This window comes from Typopeltis vanoorti, chromosome 3 (genome assembly GCF_054136105.1).
Source record: "Typopeltis vanoorti isolate ZY-2024b chromosome 3, IOZ_Tvanoo_1.0, whole genome shotgun sequence".
NCBI lineage: Eukaryota > Metazoa > Arthropoda > Arachnida > Uropygi > Thelyphonidae > Typopeltis > Typopeltis vanoorti.
Genome location: NC_143551.1, coordinates 70,827,617 through 70,850,144, shown reverse-complemented (window position 1 = coordinate 70,850,144; position 22,528 = coordinate 70,827,617). Strand labels below are relative to the sequence as shown.

General features: G+C 36.8%; 1 protein-coding gene across 4 annotated transcripts in view; it reads left to right on the top strand.

Annotated features, from left to right (window-relative positions):
• Positions 1-22,528, top strand: part of LOC150108248 (protein turtle-like) — a 1,021,857-nt gene that overhangs the window by 571,858 nt on the left and 427,471 nt on the right. For all 4 annotated transcript variants that reach the window (XR_016548124.1, XM_090390663.1, XM_090390666.1 and 1 more), the window contains exon 13: positions 2,568-2,669. Coding sequence is in view for 3 of the 4 variants with exons in the window: in XM_090390663.1 (XP_090246789.1) it covers positions 2,568-2,669 (102 nt within the window). In the remaining variant the exon portion in view is untranslated. The remainder of the gene's footprint in view (positions 1-2,567; positions 2,670-22,528) is intronic.

Below are 22,528 nucleotides of genomic sequence, written 5' to 3'. Positions count from 1 at the left end.
AAAGTGATACCAAGGTTGAAGTAATGCAGAAGTCGTATTTTCATATACAAAAGTGTCACACCTTATTACTAAATTTCTCTCAATTAGAGATAGATTTTTAATAGATTAACAATTATTCAAAAGTGTCACACCTTATTACTAAAATTCTCCCAATTAGAGATAGATTTTGAAAGATTTTCCACTTGATGATACTATAAATTAAAGATGCCAAGAAATTTTATTCTTGGTTTCATCACTTCTGGGTCTGACCCCCACTGATGAGACCACAATAAAGGTTGTAACTGGTCTGGGTAGTGGCCCTTCCCATAATGCATAGTATCATACATGTCAATAAGGATATGTATATTGAATTATGGGATATGAAGGCAATTGATGTGAGTCAGATGTGCCTCTATTTACAAGTAGAGGCACATGTGTCATTTCTGAATTTTGTTCCATTGTATAAGGCATTGATCAGGTTTCGTATGGATTATTGTGCACAGTTTGGTTCCTAGGAAGAGAGGTTGAGAGAATGCAGTTTGCAAAGCCATGTGAATAGGAGGAAAGAGAGGGGATATGATTGAGACATGTAAGTTGGTAAAGGGTTGCTACCAGATTAATGTGGTAGAAATTTTTCATAGAATATCAGAAAGTGGGTAGAACAAGGAAACGTTCCTGAAAGCTCTATAAGGAGAGTGTGAGCAGAGGCATATTAAGGAGAATGAGAGCAGAGGAGAAGGTTCTTTGCATGGAGAGTGGTTGGTTAGTGGAATGCATTTCCTGACATTGTGGTGAATGTGGGTACATTGAATGAGTTTATGTTGTGTTTGATGGATTTTGTGTGTAACAATGTGTACCTCCTATGATGATACTTTGGCTCCATGGAGGTCTGGCTTTAATAATAATAATTCGCTTGGAATGAATTTCGCCATGGGTTTTGAGAAAATGTGCTAAAGAACTGATAGCTCTTGACCTACTTTTCATTGAAAGTCTGGCCAAGGGAAAGGCACCAAGTAGTGGAAGGAGAGTAAGATAGTGCCATTGCATAAGGGTGGTAGCAGACTGGAGTGGAAAACTATGAACCAATTTGTATTTCATCAGTAGTTGTTAAGATCTTGGAGAAATTAGTGATGGATCATTTACAGAGTTGGGCAGATGAGGGTAATGTTAGCTGTGAGAGTCAACATGGATTTGTTATTTTGTTTTAGGGATATGATGATTACCTTTTAAAATAAAGTGACAAGAGTGGTTGATGAGGGAAAGACATATTCTGTTTTTTTTTTGTTTTGTTTTTTTTTTTACAAAGGTATTTGACAGGGTACCACATGATAAGCTGATATTTAAGTTGCAGCACATTAGTTTAGATATCAGGTTAGTGAACTGGATTCAGGATTGGCTATCTGATAGGTATCAGAGAGTTGTGTATGGGGAGGAGCAATATCAAGGAGGCAGAAGGTTACAAGTGAGGTCCCACAAGGCTCATTACTGGGACCTGTATTATTTAACCTATATATCAATGACATTGTTAATGAACTGCAGGGGGATATTCAGTTGTTTGTGGATGATGTGAAGCTGGGAAGGGTTATTAGTAATAGTGCAGATATGGTAGCCCTACAAGAGGATTTGAATAAACTGGACAGATAGGCAAATGAACAGGGGTGTCAGTTTAATGCAACTAGATGTAAAGTCATGAATTTTGAGATACATCAATGGGAGGCTGCATACTCCATTGGAATAACTGTATTAGAGGAAGTAGGGGAGGCAAAGGATCTGGGGTGGTGATTGACAGAAACTTAAAATTCAGGGAACATATTGCAAAGGTGGTGAAGGTAACCCAGAGGATTGCTGCAATACTGAGACGGATGCTGACCTGCAAAGATAAAAGAGTTGTCATTCCATTGTATAAAGCCCTGATCAGACCGCATTTGGACTATTATTCTGAAATTTGGTCCCCAGAATTTGAAGGGGATAAATGAACTGTGGAAAGGTGCAGAGGCAGATGACAAAGATGTATGAAGACTGTACAATGTTAGTTATGAAGACAGGCTGAGGGGAATGTGGACTGCAGAGTTTGGTAGATAGAAGGAGAGGTGATATGATTGAGGCTTTTGAACTGTTGAGATGTAGTTACAGAATTGACACTGGGGAGTTCTTTCATTTGTTGGAACAGGGTGAAGGAGAGAGGACAAGGGGCCATTCCTGGAAGTTACAAAAGGAAGCCGTGAGCAGTGCAGTGGTTTGTTTGCATAGAGGGTGGTTGAACCATGGAATGCATTGCCTGAGGGAGTCGTGAGAGCAAGAATGGTCATGAATTCAAGGAGTGATATGATAGACTTTGTGTTTACTAGAATGGGCCTCCCACAATGAGTCTTTTGACTCCATGGATGCCTGAATAATGATAAGTATTGCTTTGTAATTCACCTCAGCAGCATTTTGAATGTGGTTGGGCACTTATGTGAATGGGTAATGTGAATTCTTTTTTAAAAAAAAAAGAATAATAATCTTGACTTTTTAAGTATCTGAAAGTTTCCTCTCTTAATTCTCAACCTTTCTGTGTAATCTACTTTTATTATTTTTTCTTTTATTAGCAAAACTTTTTACTTCAGGTGTGTTTACGTTCCGAGTTATTGCCCATTCTTCTGCAGGAATACAATCAACACCTAGTGGAGAAGTGAAGTATGAAATCCAAGGTATTATTTCTTTTAATGCTCCCTGTAAAATTGGACTATTGTTCTCAAATTTGATCCCCAAATTTATTGCATTGCTAATCTTGGTTTAATAAATAATTTTTTTTTTTGTTTGTTGATGACTAAGACAGGTCTGATGTTTTCATGAAACATACAAATAAATTGTCTTCCCATGAAATACAAGTTGCCCTCACTATAGTGAGAGCAACTTATATTTCATGGTAAGGCATAGTGAATAATGAATTTGAAGTGTTCACAAAAAGTAGTATGTTATAATGGAGAGTCTGCTATAATGTGATTTTTTAGAATAGCATTTTGCCAATGTTGTTTTCATAGATTTCTAGCCACATTTGTGCTATAGTGAATTAATTATAAAAGCATTTGCTATAGCAAGAGTCAACTGTATATACAAGTAAATTATGTCATTAGAAAGATAAATGATGACATTTTAGCAGTAGTTTTATCTTATTTCTTTCTTGAAATTGTGATTATGCATTAGTGTACTGTTAGTAGGATGCTGAAGGGCTGATTTTAAACAAAAATTGTTCTGCAGTATGAGTCATCTGAAGATTCTTTTCATTTAAACATTATTAATTGTTTATTAATTATTCAGCCAAAACAAAGAAAATGATGTTTAGCTAACTAATTTCAAGTTCTCTACATTCACTGATATGAGTTTTTGTTGTGTTTTTGATTCAGCAAACACTATTAATTTTTTGTCTCACACCTTGGCATCTTCATTTTTTTTGTTATATAATGTCAATTTGAAACAAAAAGAAAATTCACTTAATTCAGTATTTTTTTTATGTTATGAGTAATGAATCTTATACATGACTACGAGAGCTTTTCAGATTTCTTTGGGATCATTCTTGTTTAACTTATATGTTAATGATATGAGACATATCGTTAACATATAAGTTAATGATATGAACATATGCAGTTGTTTGCAGATGATGTCAAGTTGGAGACAGCTATGTGGAGTAGATCAAATTCTATGCACAGTTTTTCTAATGACAGTGCACGCCTTCCTCTTTTTCATTCATTAAATTTTGTAGTGTTCAAATGATTTCAAGTTTAAAAATCTGTAATGGCCAAGAACCATTATTATATTGAGTTGGCATGGGTGTTGCCAGAAGAAGTTGCTGGTAGAACTGTTTAAGCCAAGAAAGTTTTATTTTCTGTAATCTTGGCAAAAAATTATATGCATTTCCGTGATAATTTATTTATTAGTGATATGAGAATTAATGCACAGTAATTGTTTTGTCATAATTTTTGTGTGTTGCCACTTACAGTTAATGAAGGCAAATTAGTGGTGAGTACAAGAACCAGACACATGGCTTAAAATCAAATGTAATCAGCAGTGTTGATTTTTTGAAGATGGTTCATGTTGGTAGAGTAGTATGTATGTATGAATGGGAGAATATGGAAGATGTGTTTGTTGAGAGATGAACGAGAGAAGTGAGAGAATATGCATGTGCAGAAAGTTTGATATGCTGCAGATCATGTTATGAGATGAAAGGCAGAAGGCGGTGATGAGTGTAAAACTGAAAATTCTATCAGCTAGTAGAGTGAGTGATAGAGTATGAGTGCAAGCAATATGTGAATACAGAAGAGGGTGAAAGAGAAAAAATACAAAAGAGAATGCAATTGCCAGAATGAAACAGTTAAAGAATATGATGATTAAGATCAGAAAGGAAATGAGGCCTATGAAAAATGAAATTGGATATCACATAATGAAAGAGTGTGAAAAAACAAACTGAAAGATATTGGAGAAAAAGAGGCAGTTTATAGAGATTCCATTAATAACGGTGTGGTGAATGAGAGAGCAAAGTCTGTTTTCCAGGAGTTAGAATGAACAAGGTGATTGAGAAGATAAAAATTCAAGAGTTAGTAGTGGTGGTGGTAGGAATGCATGATTTGGTTGGGCAAATGGAGAATGTGAGAATAGATATCAGGAGATTATTGTGGAGAATGAAAGAAAACAATGTGATAGTGTTATTTATATATCATTTTTCATCTCTGTAAAGAGATTGTTTTGCAATTGTGTTAAGTAATCTACATAAGAGTTCATTCTGATTGGTGTTATGACTTTTAATTCAGAATTAGAATACAGACTTTTAGAATACAGAAAATTATTGACTCGAGTACCAAATAAAAAATATATACCAGGGAGATCTGAAAAGTTCTTGGCCTAACAATGAAAAAGCGAATTTATAATTTCAAAATTATTTTTATTTTTCAACATATTCTCCCTTAAGATTAATACATTTATTCCAGTGATGCTCTAGTGCCATTATCATGTCCCTGTAGTGATTCTCAGTAAGATCTGCAAAATACTCCTCTACAGCTGCAATAACCTCTTGATTCGAAGAAGAACGCTGATCAGCAAGGAAGAGTTTTAGTTTTGGGAAGAGATTCATAGTGCAGATCCCTTTATTTTCCCATTGCCAAAATAGTCATTTATGTCTTTGTGGGCAGGTGAATTGTCCTGATGAAAGAATTTTTTTCTTCTGCATACCGGGTCTTTTCTCGCGAATTTTTGTGTCTAGCCGGGTTAAAAGATCAGAATAATATTTCCTGGTTATTGTTTTACCCTCTTCAAGATAATTAATAAACAAAATGCCTTTATCATCCCAAAACACTGATGCCATGACCTTTCCTGCTGATGGAACCGACTTTGTCTTCTTTGGCACTGAACAACCAGCTTCTGTCCACTGTTTTGACTGCTGTTTCGATTCTGGTGTGCAATGGTGAATTCAAGCCTCATCCATAGTAATAACTCGATGCACAAGATCAGTTTTATTCTTGTTAAAATGCTCCAAGCACTGTTCAGAGATTTTCATACGAGTGCGTTTTTGATCTGCTGTGAGCAAACGCAGCACCCATCTGGCGCAAAGCTTTTTCATTTGCAATTCTTCATGCAAAATATATTCTACATGTTCTTTTGAAATGCCATTAGTCTCAGCAATTTCATGCACTTTGACTCACCAGTCATCCAATACCATATTGTGCACTTGATCAATGATTTCTGGTGTTGTTACACTTTTTGGATGTCCTCCACATGGATCATCTTCAAGGCTGGTACGGCTACGTTTAAACTCGGCAGCCCATTTCTTAATTCTAACAGATACTGGCAGCTTTTCTATTTTGTAAAAAATTCAGTCCATTTCAAAACACTAGTTAAAAATCTTATCCTAAAAAATTCAGACATAATGGTTAGTTTTGATGTCACCTCTTTATTTACCAATGTACCACTTATAGACACTCTTGATTTAATCAAGTCTAAATTTCCCCTTGATATTTTTGAATTCTTTAAATTTACTATGAATGCAGGTTACTTTATATGGGAAGGAAAAATCTACAAACAGATTAATGGTACTGCTATGGGTCCCCCCCCCCCCCCCCGTTAGCAAATCTTTACATGGAACACTTTGAAAACAAAGTACTTACCACAACTACATACAAGCCACTAGTTTGGTTACGCTATGTATATAATGTGTTTGCCATCTGACCCCATGGACAAGACACTTTGGATATGTTTGTCACCTGCCTAAACAGCACAACACCCCAAAATCTACTTCACAGTAGAAAAAAAATCGAATAACTGCTTAACTTTTCTTGACACGTTAGTCACCTGCCTTTCAGATCGATCATTATCACAGAAAGCTTACACACACAGGAAGATACCTACATAAACAATCACATAATCATCCAGTCCTACAGTATGGCATTTTAAAAACACATACACACAGAGCTATTTTTTCTAACGATACAGCTCTGACCACGGAATTCAAAAATCTGCACCATACATTCTTGGCCAATGGCTATAATCCTTACAAAACAGATAAACTACTACCTAGTCCCATTACTCTCCCCTCTGCTAATACACAAGAACTCAACATGACCATCTCTATTCCCTATGTCAGAGGTACATCGGAAAAGATAGCCAAAGTATTGTTGAAACATGGCCTTCGCACCACTTTCAAACCTCATGTCAAGCTGGCAACTCTGATCTGCTCGCCTAAGGATAAACTTCACCCTTTAGCATACACCCAGGAGTGTATGAAGTTCCCTGTGACTGTGACTTGGCCTATTATGGGCAAACATGAAGATCAGTTAACATCTGCCTGGAAGAACATGAAAAATACATTTGCTACTATTACTATGGCAAGTCAGGACTGGCAGACCACACTTTAGACACTCCTTAACACAGGATTAGATGGAAGAAAACGAATGTGCTATTTAGGAGTCGCTACAGATCGGAAAGATTATTTTTTGAGTCAGCATTGGCTTTCAAGAATTCTCCCAACTTTAACAAATATGGTTCCATTATGAAAGTTTATTTTTCACTTGGTTAGACTATAATAAATTTAGTTTAATCCTTTATCCAAGTGTGAGCAAACAAAGTTTGCATCTGAAAGTATCTTCAGGACTGGGGTAAGGTGGTACAACACTGGGAAGCTCGTTGCAAAGGTGGAGCAAGCTAACATCACTCCTATCTCAGTATCTCCCATAATGCAAAACACATCTCCTTGCAGATATGTATATTATACATATATGCAAGGAGATGTGTACATTATATGTACATTATACATCTCTGCAAGGAGATGTGTTTTGCATTATGGGAGATACTGAGATAGGAGTGATGTTAGCTTGCTCCACCTTTGCAACTAGTTTCCCGGTGTTGTACCACCTTACCCCAGTCCTGAAGATACTTTCAGGCGCAAAGTTTGTTTGCTCACACTTGGATAAAGGATTAAACTAAATTTATTATGGTTGCATTAATTTGCCAAAATTTTGGGAGACTGTTATCCTTAGAGAAACTCCCTCATAGCTGTTTTTTTTTTTTTTCCTGTTAGAGGGCGCTAAAAATAGGACTTTAGATCTTTTGTCCGTTGCAATTATATTGTTTCACTCACTCATTGTCGCATGTACAAGTGCGTTGTTCTCTGATGATGCTGAGTTGAAATTCAGTGAAATATAAGCAGTTAATAAAACATTCTTGTTGTTGGTGGTGTTGTTAATACCATTAAAAAATAAGTCATGCATTTCTTAATTGTCGAAAACGAAGGAGAAGAGTGCCCATAAACTTTTATGAACTTCGAATAAATTTCTTTTGGCGTTAAACCTTCTTTTACAAAGAATTTTATAACCGCACGATACTCAATTTTATCCATTTTAATGGATACAGACAACACTCTTTCTTCAGACATCTGTATAAAACAAACTACTTGATAGAATTACTTGGAATTTCACATAGATGCTTATGACAGATGTACCAACTTAGAACAAAAAAAAATCTTGCTGATAGTGTTGCCATCTATGGTCAATGCCGAGAACTTTACAGACCATCCTCATACATTTAATGAAACTAAAACATATATACATTTAAATTAAATTACATAACTACAAAATTAATTGGATCCAGGGCCTTCAAAATAAGTCTACACTTTACAGATCTTCTTATCCTAAAAAATAAAATCATTCATTCTCTGACTCATTCTGTTACTGGGTTTAACATATGCTTAATCACGACCATACCAGACTAAAAAAACCTAGTTGTCAAAACAATAAATTGTTTATCAGAGTCAGTTTCTTTGTTAGGTCCTTTCCTCCAAAAATATAATTTACTTCTTCTTTTCCATGGGATAATTTTTTTGTCTCCCCATTTAGCATACACCTGTTCCAATCATCCTCACTGGAGTATACAAATGTTCTTATCTCTTATATTTCAATATGATGCAAAATCACCAGTTCTTTACTAGACAAAAAAATAGTTTCTTTACTGTTTCGTAAATAATATATCTAAGTAGAGCTCTTCGTGTTTGGTCACTTTTCTATTTCAGATTTTACTAATTCCATTGCTTTTTCCAGTAGAATAACAAATAGATGTGGCATCCTTAAGACAAAAGATGAAACTTTTCATTGTGTTCCCTCGAACATTAAATTAGGACGTCAACTCCTATATCTTCTTTTATTTACTAAACACTTGTTGACAGTCTCAATTCTTCCAGTTTAAAGATTCACAATTCTACAATCCCTTTTCGGAATCTTCTATTAATATTCTTCCAACTGTTACATTTTCTCAAAAACTTCCTAAGAACTAAATTCTGTGGTTGCCATTCTCAATTTTCCATTCTCTCTCTCTCTCTCTCTCTAGTTGTTTTCCTCCATTACGCTAGTGCTGAATGCTTTCTCTGTCAGCTGTCAATCATCCATCAATCTTCTCGGCAAGTGGCAAGCGAGAAGTTACGTAGTAATGGCTGACACGCTGTCTTCATTAGCATAAAGAGAATATCTTCACAAAAAATAAAAAATATCTCAACACTTAACAAATTTTAAATTACAATAAAGAAGACTGAAATTATTACAACTATTAGAATATAGTAAGTACATCAAACCTCAAATACTTTACATTTCATTTTAACAATAATAATATCAATAACAGGCACATTGGAAGTGCCAATCATATATGCTACGGAACCAAAACTAAAAATATAATAACATAAACAATTGTAAAAAGATTCATAATTATAAATTATGATTATTTTTACGGTAGGAAGGGTAGCTGATGTGATACCTAGGTATAATGGTGAGACAGTAAGCAACTAAGAGGCTAGTGCAAGAGATGAGAATATGAAGACAGGAATGCAAGATGGACAGGGAAATAAATGGGGGGGAGACAGGAAAAAACATTGTAAGTAAAGTGGATTCTGGAAGCAATAATGAATGTATGTGTGTAATGGTCATCATTGAAATGAGATGGTCTGGGATGCACGTGGAAGAGTTGAATATGGGGAGATATATGAGGATGTGAGCAGAAAGGAGCAAGGGTGGAGAAATCACAGATAAAGAGTGGCACGGGTAGGACTGGTTATTGACCAAGAAATGAATTGTTATGCTTATTTTTGAATGCCTATGGAATACCAGAAATAAGGAAGGTGAAATTGTTGCATTGACTGAGGTTTATTCATCCCAAAATAGATGGAATAAGTGAAACATGGTTGAATGAAAATAATATTCTGAGGATAAATAGAATTGAATTGTATGATGTTTTTCATAAGGACAAGAAAAGCAAGAACAAGAATGGAAGGAAGGTACTGTTGATGATAACAAGGGAATTATGTCTGCACAAGATGGAGATACAAGGGGTAAATAATAGTGGTGGTTCTGAAGTCTATCATGTCAGGTGGAGGTTGATAGATGACATATTTAGTTGCATGTTGTTATAGGCCAGGGAATGTGGAAGGCGGAGACAAAGATATGTATACAAATTGGCTTAGCGAGCAATACAAGAATGGTCACAGTCGGGAGTATTAGCAGCGGAAGAAAAGATAAGTTATTCGTTATTTGGTATAGATGAATTATAGTGTTTATATATATGTATATATAAATTTAGCATTTATATATATATAATACAGTGTTTATTTAGCCTTTATATATAATTACTTTAGTAAACGATTACTTTAGTAGTTCTTGGCAGTAAGAAATGGTTGCAGATTCAGCTGCAGTCGCAAATGGCGTGTTGCCAAGTCCTCCGGCGTTAAGAACTCCATTATAAGTAATATAATAAGGGACTATGTGGCATGCAGTATTTGCGGCATGTATGCATCTCGGGAGGTGGATATGTGACTCGTGAGAGAGGGCGGAGTGCGTGTGTGTGCGCAAAATGCAGGCAATGGGAGGAAATAAATGAATAGATATATCAATAACTGACCTAGTTGCTCCAGGAACGGGAAGTGAATATCGAAAGATGAGTAGTGTGATAGGAGAGAATGAAAAAAATATGAATGAGAAAATAATAGTCGATAGTGTGGAAGGGATGAGTGACTGTGAAAGTTTCGGAGATGATTTTGTTTGGTAGAGTGAATTTCAATTTAGAATGACTGACTTGCAGAGGGAGATAGATGGGCTGAAAGAGGAGGTGGAATGTCTTGTGAATGAGATGAGAAGTATGAAAGATGAGATAAGGTGGATGGAAGAGATAAATGCAAGGCGCGAATCAGAGTAGGAGAGAGGGAGAGTATTGGGAAGGATAGGAGAGGAAAGAATGGAAACAGCAGGAGAGAGAGAGAGAGAAAGAGAGGTATGGGAATGCTAGAAGATGAGAGAGAGAGAGAAAGAGTGGAAACAGTAGGAGAGAGAGAGGTATAGGAATGCTAGAAGGGAGAATAGAAACAGTAGGAGAGAGGGAATGAGAGAGAGATATGGGAATGCTAGAAGAGGAGAGATTGGAAACAGTAGGAGAGAGAGGCAAGGAGAGAGGTATGGGAATGCTAGAAAGGAGAATAGAAACAGTAAGAGAGAGGGAATAAGAGAGAGGCATGGGAATGCTAGAAGAGGAGAGAATAGGAGCAGTAGAGGAGATGGAATGAGAGAGATGTATGGGATTGATAGAAGAGGAGAGAATGGGAATTGTAGAAGAGAGGCAATGAGAGAGAGTTATGGGAGTAACACAAGAGGAGAGAATAGGATAAGTGGAAGAGATGGAATGAGAGAGAGTTAAGGCTATGATAGAAGTGGAGAGAATGGAAACAGTAGGAGAGAGGGAATGGTAAGAGGTGTAATGCACGGTGATTCAATGATCCGTGATGTACAAGATAAGATACGTGAGGAGTGTTTGCCTTGAGGAACAATAGAGAATGTGGCTATGGCAATTAAGAGGGGTGAAAGGATGATTGAAATGATTGTGATGGTGAGCACTTGAGAGATTCTTGCTTGAAGTTGTGCAAACTAGAGAGGGAAGATTGTGTGTGTGTGTTGCCCAAGTATGATAGTGACGAGCTGAGCAGAAGAGCAGCAATACTGAATCACATAATAGCCAGAATGGGTGAGAAGAGATGGTTGGAATATGTGGATGCTCGGAGGACGTTTGAAGACAGAAGTGAACTGTATGCTAGATACTGCTTGCATTCGAATGAGAAAGGACGAAGACATCTGGAAAGATTGTTGTTTTCTGAACGAGTCAGTGTGTCAATGCAGGGAAAATAGAATTCCCAGGGTGGATGGTACCAGGGATGACATCTTTGGGGACGACGTCAGGAAACATTGAGCCCGGAGGGGGGGGGGGTTGAGAGGAGACAATGATAGGTATAGAAGCAGTGACATTTTTATGCTCTATACTAATGCCAGGAGTATCCAAAATAAAGGAAATTAATTAGTGGCACTGATAGCATCAACCTGGCCAAAGATTATTGGGATCTCTGTGACATGGTTGACAGAGGATGATATAATAACTGGAATTGAAGTGGCAGGGTACAGCATTTTTCAGCAGAATAGGAAAGGAAAATGTGGTGGTGGAGTATTGCTTATGATAAGTGATGACTTATGTCCTCTTAGAGTGGAAGCTTTGAAAGGCAGTGACACAAATGGTTTTTAAAGCATATGGTGTGAGGTAGAAGTGGCCAGGACAGGATATTTATTGGGGTGTTGCTATAAACCAGGTAGCACAGAGGGTGGGGACCAGGAGATGTTTAGGCAGTTGAGCTTGGCAAGTGCAAGGAGAATAATTGTTATGGGAGATTTTAAATACAGCAGTATAAGCTGGGAAGATAAAAAATGCAAGCAGTAAGAAGGGGATAGAATTTCTGGAATTCTTGAGGGACAAATGTCTTCAGCAGCATGTAATAAAGGGAATAAGAGGTTCAAGAGTTTTGGATTTGGTCATAGCATCAGAAGAGCTGATAATAAGTGAGATGAATCTCTCCCACCAGTTAGAGAGAGTGACCATGTGGTTTTGACTCAGAAAATGAACAGACATGCAGGTGTATCAAAGAAAAGGGAACGTACGTGGAATTATAAGGCGGGTGATTATAATAGCCTTAGGTATCAACTGGGGGGCAGTTCCATGGAGAGCAGAATTGGAAGGCTGGGACATCATTAGTGCTTGGGAAATTGTGAAAGAATATTTGTTAGCAGCAATAGTAAGCTGTATTCCACGGGTGCAGAAGCAGACACAATTTGGTGTAAAGTGGATGACAAACGATATCAAACAGGAACTGCAGTTGAAAAAGAGATTATGGAAGATATATAAGCAGAGAGGTGGAGGACAGATACACAAAGAACATAAGACACAGGCCAGGAGAGTGACCAGAATGGTGAGGAAGGCAAAACTGGAATATGAGAAGAGATTGGCACTAAAATCCAAAGAAAATCCTAGGGAATTTTTTAGCAATGCCATCAGTAGGCCGAGAAATGATTGTAGAAGAATGATATTGCAAGACAAAAATGGGAATAGAGTGACTGATGCAGAGGACATAGTGGAGTGGTTCAATGAGCAATTTATTGGAGTATTTCATCCTGGAGGAGGTTTTAATACTAGAGGTATAGGGTAGGTTCAGGGTTTAGAAGTGCAACAGGAGAGTGTATTCCAAATACTGAGTACTCTGGATACCAGTAAAGCTGTTGGACCTGATGGTATTTCACCACGGGTTTTGAAAGAATGTGCTAAAGAACTGACAGCTCCATTAACCTGGCTCTTCAATAAAAGTCTGGCTGTGGGAAAGGTACCTAGGGAATGGAAGGAATGGAAGATAGTGTCGCTACATATGGGCGATAGCAGACTGGAAGTGTCTATTTATAGGCCTGTTTGCATGTCATCAGTAGTTGTTAAGGTCTTGGAGAAATTAGTGAGGGACTATATACAGCATTAGGTAAATGAGGGTAATGTATCTGTGAGAACCAACATGGATTTGTTAAAGGGCACTCTTGCTTTAGTAATATGATTGTCTTTTATAATAAAGTGACAAGAGCAGTTGATGAGGGAAACGCATATACTGCCATTTTTTTGGATTTTGCAAAGGCGTTTGAGAGGGGTGCCACTTGATAAGCAGATATTTAAGTTGCAGCACATGGGTTTAAATGTCAGGTTAGTCAAATGGATTCAGGATTGGCTGACTGATAGGTATCAGAGAGTTGTATATGATGGGGCAATATCAAGGAAGCAGAAGGTTACAAGTGGGGTTCCACAGGGCTCAGTACTGGGACCTGAATTGTTCACTCTTTATATCAATGATATTGTCAATGGATTGCAAGTGGACATTCAGTTGTTCGCGGATGATGTGAAGTTGGGAAGGGTTATCAGTAATAGTGCAGATGTGGCAGCATTGCAAGAGGATTTGAATAAACTAGACAGATGGGCAAATAAATGGGGGTATTGGTTTAATGCAGCAAAATGTAAAGTCTTGAGGTTTGGGATCCATTGATGGGAGGATGCGTACTCGATTGGAGGAGCTGTACTGGAGGAGGTAGGGTAGACTAGAGATCTGGGGGGGGATGATGATTGATATAAAACTGAAATTCAGGGAGCATATTGCAAAGGTGGTGAGGGTAACTCAGAGGATTGCTGCAACTGAGAAGGACACTGACCTGCAGAGATAAGAGAGTTATCATTCCGTTGTATGTCTCTGATCAGACCACACTTAGACTATTATTCTCCGATTTGGTCCCCAGGATTTGAAGGGGATAAATTGACTGTGGAAAGGGTATAGAGGTGGATAACAAAGATAGTTTCAGGACTGTACAATATGAGTTATGAGGATCGACTGAGGGAATGTGGACTGCAGAGTTTGATGGATAGAAGAAGGAGAGGTGATAATCGAGACTTTTAAACTGTTGAGAGGCAGTTACTGGGTAGACATTGGAGAGAGTTCTTTCACTTGGTGGAACGGCATAAAGGAACGATGACAAGGGGCCATCCCTTGAAGTTATGAAAGAAGGCTGTGTGCAAGAGGGGGTGAGGAGTGGTATCTTTGTGTGGAGGGTGGTTGAACCTTGGAATGCATTTCCTGAGAGAGTGGTTGGAGTGGGAATGGTCAATGGGTTCAAGGAGTGGTATGATAAACTTTGTGTTTCCTAAAAACGACCTCCCACGATGAATCTTTTGACTCCATGGAGGCCTGGATAATAATAATAATAACTTCCTCGAAACTAGCCATTTGTTGGAGATACTTAGATTATGTCTTCGTTATCTGGAAACATTCACTTCCATGGTGTATACGACTGTTTTTTCACTATCTCAGTTCATTTAAATCTACTATTAATTTCACATTAAAATTAGAAAAGTATGGTGAACGCCCTTTCCTAGATGTCTTCATCATAAAGAAATGTGATGTATCATTTTAGAGGCATATTATATTCCTACTCATACTGCTATGTTCATGTATGAACATAGCAGTATGAGTTTTTTCTCTTCACCATCTTCTCAAAAGTGGCTTCCATACCCTAAAGAATCAAACAGTTTCTATTTTACAAAATGAAGATCAGCTTAAGACAGAACTTAAGACAAATATATCTGAGACCCTTTCTGATATATTTGTTCTTAATGGATGTTCCAAAAAACAGTCCACAAGATTTTATTTTCAACCCTTCCCTCTCTCCATTGTCAGACTATCCATAATTACAATTGCCATTCCATTAAGATTGTCTCTTCTTGAGGATCATAAATTGGAGTGACTTTCAAGTTGTTTGCAACCTTCTCAGATAACTTTAGGATAGCATCCCCTTTTACAAACTCCTGGGAGTCTACAAGACACATGGTTTGGCTTACATAGAACACACACACACACACACACATCATGCTTGGAAGTGAGAAAGAAGGAACATCTAGGAGACATCATGTACAAAAGGAAGGAACTATCTAGTCTTGCCCACTTTTCATGCCATATTCAGAAGAAAATTTTACTATAGACTTCTCAACAAACCCATGATAGCTATCTGTTCACTTAACTGAAACCAAATACTTATATTGAATGACATCTGTAATCCTCTTATTATATCTAAAAAAAATGTGTCTAATTTCAATTTTTCCAACAATTATCTTCAATCTTTACATGGCAACAGGTTGGTTGCATGCCAAGTAACTCTGCATTCTTCTTAAGATGAATTTATTTCCATTGTGATTTTTTTCCATGTTTCGACAACTTTGTAGATGGTCATTATTATGTACTTTTTATGTAACTTTTTATAAGTCCTGAAGAAGCTACCAGTTTAGTGTGAGGAAAACTAGTTGGGAATTTTTTTTTTTAAATTGCCAGTGACTTATAAAATATCCTTTGTTATCCTTAAGGGGATATCATGTTTTAGCAATCAGCTTATGCACTGCAAGAAAGTTACAAATTCACTGGATGAGGAAGATGCACATATAGTATACTTGGATTTTTCAAAAGCCTTTGATAGATGGCAGCAAAACAAGCTAATAATAAAAAAAAAATTGAAATGGATGGGATTGGATAAGAAACAAATGAGTTGCAAAAATTATTTTAAAAAAAAAATAGATACAAGCTCATTGCTGCCTTCAAAATCCATCAACTAAATTTACAATATCTTACTCTCTTTCCAAAAGACAAACTTTCACCAGTATTGCTATCTGGTATATATTAAGTGTTGTGTTCTTGCAAGCTATCATACTACAGACAGACAAGATCAATCAGTAAACGTATTTCCTGAGCATCAAAACCACATCTGATTTATTAGACTGCACTGATCTGGGCTAGCACGACATGGAGTTTAAAATGCAAGCTGTGGGATCCCATTGGACCCTGTGGTTTGCATTATTAAACACTGTGTCAAATACCAAACTATTACACAGATCTATGTGCAAATATCAATGTTTATTCAAAGAAAGTGCCAAAACCCTACTTCATTGACCAGACCTTAATCATACAACTGCTATACCATCTCTAAAGTATAGAAAATTGTTATCCTCAACTGTATTGAATAGGCTATATTGTAATTATTTAATTTATTTTCAACCTAATAGTTTTTAACTTAATAAACATACCACTGCACGTATGGAGGAATTCTAATTTAATGCATATGATCTGTTGCTCTTTTGTTCCAATTCCTTATTAAAATTATGATGTCCTACAGTACATAAGGCAAAATATTTGTACAATAAATATTTTTCTTCTATAATGCGTGTGATTGTATAATTTTTTTTCTCCTCTCACTCATCCTGTGTGTGCCTTCCTGCTGGTGTGCCTGCATGCATATGCACAGTGTATATCTATATATCCATGAAAACATTTTGGTGACGAAATGTGATATATTGCTTCATTAATTTAACAATGAAATAAAGTTAGTTAATTATTATCTCTAGACATATTTACCCCTCCACACAACAGTATGAGTGAATAACATCGATGAATCCATATACTTACTGACTATGTATATTATTATTATTATTATTATTATTATTATTATTATTAGACACCTCCAGGGAGTCCAAAGACTCATCGAAGGAGGGCACCTGCCCTACAATTCTTGTCTCCATCACTCAGTCCACCAACTGACCACAACTACATCAACACCATCTATCGCCGATCACCACCACTAGTATTTCCAAAGACAATGACAAACATCTATGCCCATGGCAGGATTCGAACCCGCAGCCTTTTGGCTGGAGAGCAGATACGCTAACCACTCGGCAAGCCAGGCTGGCATTATATTGATACTGTTTCCTTAGTTTCATAATAGTATTATATTGCTGGATATTGCACTTTGTGATGCTTTTTTTCCTCATTTCTGCTTTGTGTAATGATTCTTTTGTTGTCTGTTCACTTTGAAGTGTGATGAGATGCTCATCAAAAAATTAGTTTTTATATTACCTACTTTATTTTTCATCATCTTTCCTATATATGCTAATCTCATTGGCCTGTCATGACCAGATAACTTGGTTTAAAGAAAATTAATTAATGCTCTGATAGGCTTAATCCTTTCTGTATAGTTTACTATGTCTGTCTATGTATGCTATGTGGCTGGCTAACTCTTTCAGTTAAAAAGCACCTAGATTCTTCACATCCTATATGGGTTTTAATCCAGGTTGTTCCAACCAAAAGGCATTTTTGTCATTTCAGTGACTTTTATGTGGAATTAAAGTCAGGCAGCTATCATCGACTTAGAAACCAACTTGTAGTAGTACAATAGATGAAGAATTTGAAGAAAGAGGGGGTCATTAGTGCATGAGAGATACTTAAGAAATTGTTGACAGCCATAGCAGATTGTATATATTGAGTGAAGAAGATAAAGTAATTTGGATTCAAATGGATGACATGAGAAATAAAAAGGGAATTGTAGAAGAAAAAGAGATTATGGAAGATACATGAAGAGAGAGAGATGCTGAGAATAGTTGCATGAGGAATAGGGCTCAGGCTAGGAACGTGACTAGTATTGTAAGGAAAGAGAAAAATTAGAATATGAGAGGAGACTGGTGCTGCAATCCAAGGAGAATCTCATTTTTTTTTTTTTTGCTGTGTGGCGAGTAGGAGGAAAAATGATAGTGGCAGATTACCTTGCTAGATGAAGATCGGAATCAGGTGACCAAACAGATGACATATTCTGAATACTGAGTTTGCTAATTATTAATATGGCAGGGGAGGGCCTATATTTAATTTCACCAAGTGTTTTACAGAAAAGTGCCATGGAACTGACTGTGCCATTAGCTTGGCTGTTTAATGAAAGTCTTGCAATGGGACAGGTTCCTGGATAGTGGAAGGAAGGTAGCAGTAGATTGGAGGTATCAAACTATAGTCCTGTTTGTATTTCTTCTGTAGTTGTTAAGATTTTGGAGAAATTGGTAAGACCTTATATACACAATTGGGTAGATTAGGGCAATATTATTTATGCAGACCATCATGGATTTGTTAAGGTGCTCTTGTTTTAATAATCTAGTAACATTTTACAATAGAATAACAAGAGCAGTTAGAGGAGGGTAAGGCATGCACTGTCTTTTTTTTTGGATTTTTCAAAGACATTTGACAGGTTTCCACTTGAAAAATTGATTTTTAAGTTGCAACATATGGGTTTGGATATCAGGTCAGTGGATTGGATTGGTGATTGGCTCTCTAGTAGATATCAGAGAGTTGTATATGAGAGAGCAGTATCAGGGAGTAGGAAGGTTACAAATAGAGTTCCACAGGGTTCGGTACTGGGACCATCGCTGTTCAATCTTTAAGTCTGTGATATTGTCACAGGACCACAATGAGGTGTTCATTTGTTTGCAGATGATGTGAAGCTTGGGAATGTTATTAGTAATTGTGCTGATGTTTTGGTTCTTCAAGAAAATGTGAATAGGCTGGAAAGGTGGGAAAACGAATGGGGATATCAGTTTAATGCAACTAAATGTAAGATTTTAATTACTGATTATTGTTGAGTCACTTAAGGGTCAAAGCCAAATAACTGGGAGGAGACCTCTACATTGCCTTTCAGGGATGCAGAGAACCAACTGGGGCTTCTGACTTAATGTCCAATCCTCACCTTCATGTGGTGTGCCCTGTTATTAGGTATCTACTGGGCATTGAATGAATGATGATGGGCTGGGATTTAGCCAACCAAATTGTACTTTTTATTGACTTAAACCCCAAATGCATATGATGGTACAACATGATGAGATTTCATGCCGGCTGTTATGTCACCCGGTTAAACAAGGTCCCTGCTGTTTTCATCAGGGAACCAGGGCGAACAGTGAAAAGTCAGCTACTGGAACTAACTCCAACTCACCATCTAGAAGAAGAAGAATAAACTGAACATCAGAAGAATTGAAGATTGGAACCATCAATATAAGGAGTATTAATGGAAAGGATATTGAACTCACAAAAGAATTGGAAAAGTGCCATGTGGACATAATTGGCATTACAGAGACAAGAAGACAAAAACAGGTGAGATATTACTGAATAAGTATAGGATGTTATTTTCAGCAATAGTGATCAAGGAAAGGAAGGAGTAGCAATAGCATTCAACACCAAACATGAAGATAAACTTCTTGATTGGTAAGCAATTTCAAGTAGAGTTATGTGGAAAAACTTCAAAAGGGACATGGACAATGAAACTTATTTGTGCCTATGGTCTCACAGAAGGTTCTTCTAAGGAAGAAGTGGAGGAATTTTTTTGAGTCATTAGAACAGGCAGCTGACATAAAGAAAATGAATAAAGTGGTCCTTGTTGCAGACCTGAACAGCAGAGTAGGAAATTAATCTCACCAGGCATATAGGAACATTTTGGGAAAATTTTGAGAAAAGGGCAAATCTAATAATAATGGTGTTTACTGGACTTCTGATCAGGACACAGATTAGCATTACTAACGCCATGTTTCAACATAAAGATGTGCACAAGTTCACATGTAGAGAAGACACAAGAATTAAGAAAAGCCTCGTTGACTACGTCATTGTTGATAGTGATATCTTAAGGCTGGTTCCAGATACAAGAGTGTACAGAGGATTCAAAATTGGAAGTGACCATTACTTAGTACTAAGCAGGATAAAAATGGATATCAAGTTGAAAAGAACAGTATGTAAGAAAGTTTTAAAAAGAATTAAAGTTGAGCCGCTTTTACAGGTATTGAAAAAAAAATGTGCAGCAGTTTGAATCGGCAAACTCTGATGAAAACATTGATTTAGCTAGGCAGGTATGTGATGAAGTTGTATGCAGGGATAGAAAAATAAGAACACCATGGTGAACACAAGAAGTTAAACAAGTAATCCTGGAGAAGAAAAAAGCATACCAAAAGTTCCTATCAAATAAGTCAGCAGATGTCCTAGAAGAATATAGAGAAAAAATGTAAGTGAGCTAAGCTATGTGTAAAAGTAGCTAAACAAAAGTCATGGGAAGACTTTGGTAAGAATATAGAAAATAAATATCAGGAAGGTGGCAAACTGTTTCGGAGGCTACTGAAATGTAGCCTCCAGAACAGTTATGATAAAAGTGACATGAAAAAAGATAAGGATATCCTAGATGTCTTGAAGTAATTACTTTGAAAGGCTGTTAAATGGACCAAGCAGTGACAGAACCATATTAGAAAAATTTTCAAGAGGAATGCAGAGGAGTAGATATCGATACATGAGGTAGAAAAGCTGTCAAAAACTTAAAATGTGGAAAGGCAGCTGGAGTAGATGATATTTGACCAGAAATGCTTAAGTATGGAAGTATGATGATTTTGCAGTGGTTACACTGTATAATTCAGAAGGCTAGGATAGAAAGGTGAATTGCCAATGATTGGAGTCAATCTCCCATAGTACCCATCTATAAAAAAGGGAACAAAGCTGAATGTGAGAATTACAGATGAATTTAACTCTACTAATTGTTTTAGGTAAGTTTTATGAAAGCATACTAGAAAAGTGTTTGAGAAAGATTGTGGAAGAAAAACTTGGAGAAGAACAAGCTGGGTTCAGGCCAAATGTAGGTTGTCAAGATCAGATTTTCACTTTAAGACAAATAGTTCAGAAATCGTGGGAATATGACAAGGATCTGTACTTCAGTTTTGTAGATCTGGGAAAAGCATACAAGGTGCCCAGAGAAAAGCTTTTCAAAACGCTACAATTGTATGGGGTGAATGGAACATTATACAGAGCAATACATAGAGTATATTTAAGCTGTCAGTCAGCAGTTCGAATTGGAAGAAATACAGGAAGATGGTTTGATATAAAATCAGGGGTAAGACAAGGATGCACATTATCTCCACTCTTATTCATCATTTATATGGATCACATTATGAAAGAAAGTGGCCTTAGGCCTGATATTAGAATTGGAGATGTCCAACTCAGCTCTTTGCTTTATGCAAATGATGTTGTACTCCTAAAAACATCTAGTGCAAGTCTCCAGTATTTTCTAACTAAATTGAATAATAGCTGTAACAAATTGGCATGAAAATCAGCAATAAAAAGACCAAAACTTTGAAAATAGGCAGGAACATAGAAAACTTCAGCTGCATTCTGAATGGAGATCTTATAGAACAAATAAAATATTTCAACTATTTAGGCACAAATTTTAGTGAAGATGGCAAGTTAAATCTAGAAATAGAGAAAAGAATAACCAAAGCTGGTGATGGGTAGAAAGCTGAATAAATTTATATGGAATAAGAGAAAAATTAGCCAAAACACCAAATTACCAGCATACAAGACAGTGTTCAAACCAGTTTTAAGTTATGTATCTGAGATTTGGATTAGAAATAAAGCCCTTGATCAAAGAATAGAGACCACAGATATGAGCATTCTGAGAAAAATTAGGGGAGTGAACCAATGGAATCAATGGCAGAATCATATTAAAAATGAAGACATTAGAAAGGAACTTGACACTATTAGTATTCAAGAATGCTTAAGCAGTGCTAATCTAAGCTGGTATGGCCACTTAAATAGAATGAATCAGGAAACCTAGCAAAACAAGTGTTTGATGCCCAGATGGCAGGAAAGAGACCCAAAGGTAGACCAAGGTCTAGGTGGATTGATTCAGTCAGAACTGCCTTAGAAGAATGAAATGTTAAATATAACAATATTGGAGTGCTTACAAGTAATAAGACTAATTTGGAGGAAAATTGTTATTATTATTATTATTATTATTCAGGCCTCCATGGACTCAAAAGACTCATCGTGGGAGGTCCTTCCTAAGAAACACAAAGTCTATCATACCACTCCTTAAACTCATTGACCGTTCTCGCTCTCACCACTCCATCAGACAATGCATTCCATGGTTCAACCACCCTCCATGCAAAGAAACCACTCCTCACCCTCTTGCTCACAGTTTCCTTTCGTAACTTCCAGGGATGGCCTCTTGTCATCACTCCTTTCCGCTGTTCAACCAAGCAAAAGAACTCCCCAGTATCAATCCTGTAACTACCTCTCAACAGTTTAAAAGTCTCAATCATATCACCTCTCCTTCTTCTATCCACCAAACTCTGCAGTCCACATTCCCTCAGCCGATCCTCATAACTAATATGGTACAGTCCTGAAACCATCTTTGTTATCCACCTTTGTACCTTTTCCACAGTTAATTTATTCCCTTCAAATCCTGGGGACCAAATCTGAGAACAATAGTCTAAGTGTGGTCTGATCAGAAACTTATACAACGGAATGATAATCCTTTTATCTCTGCAT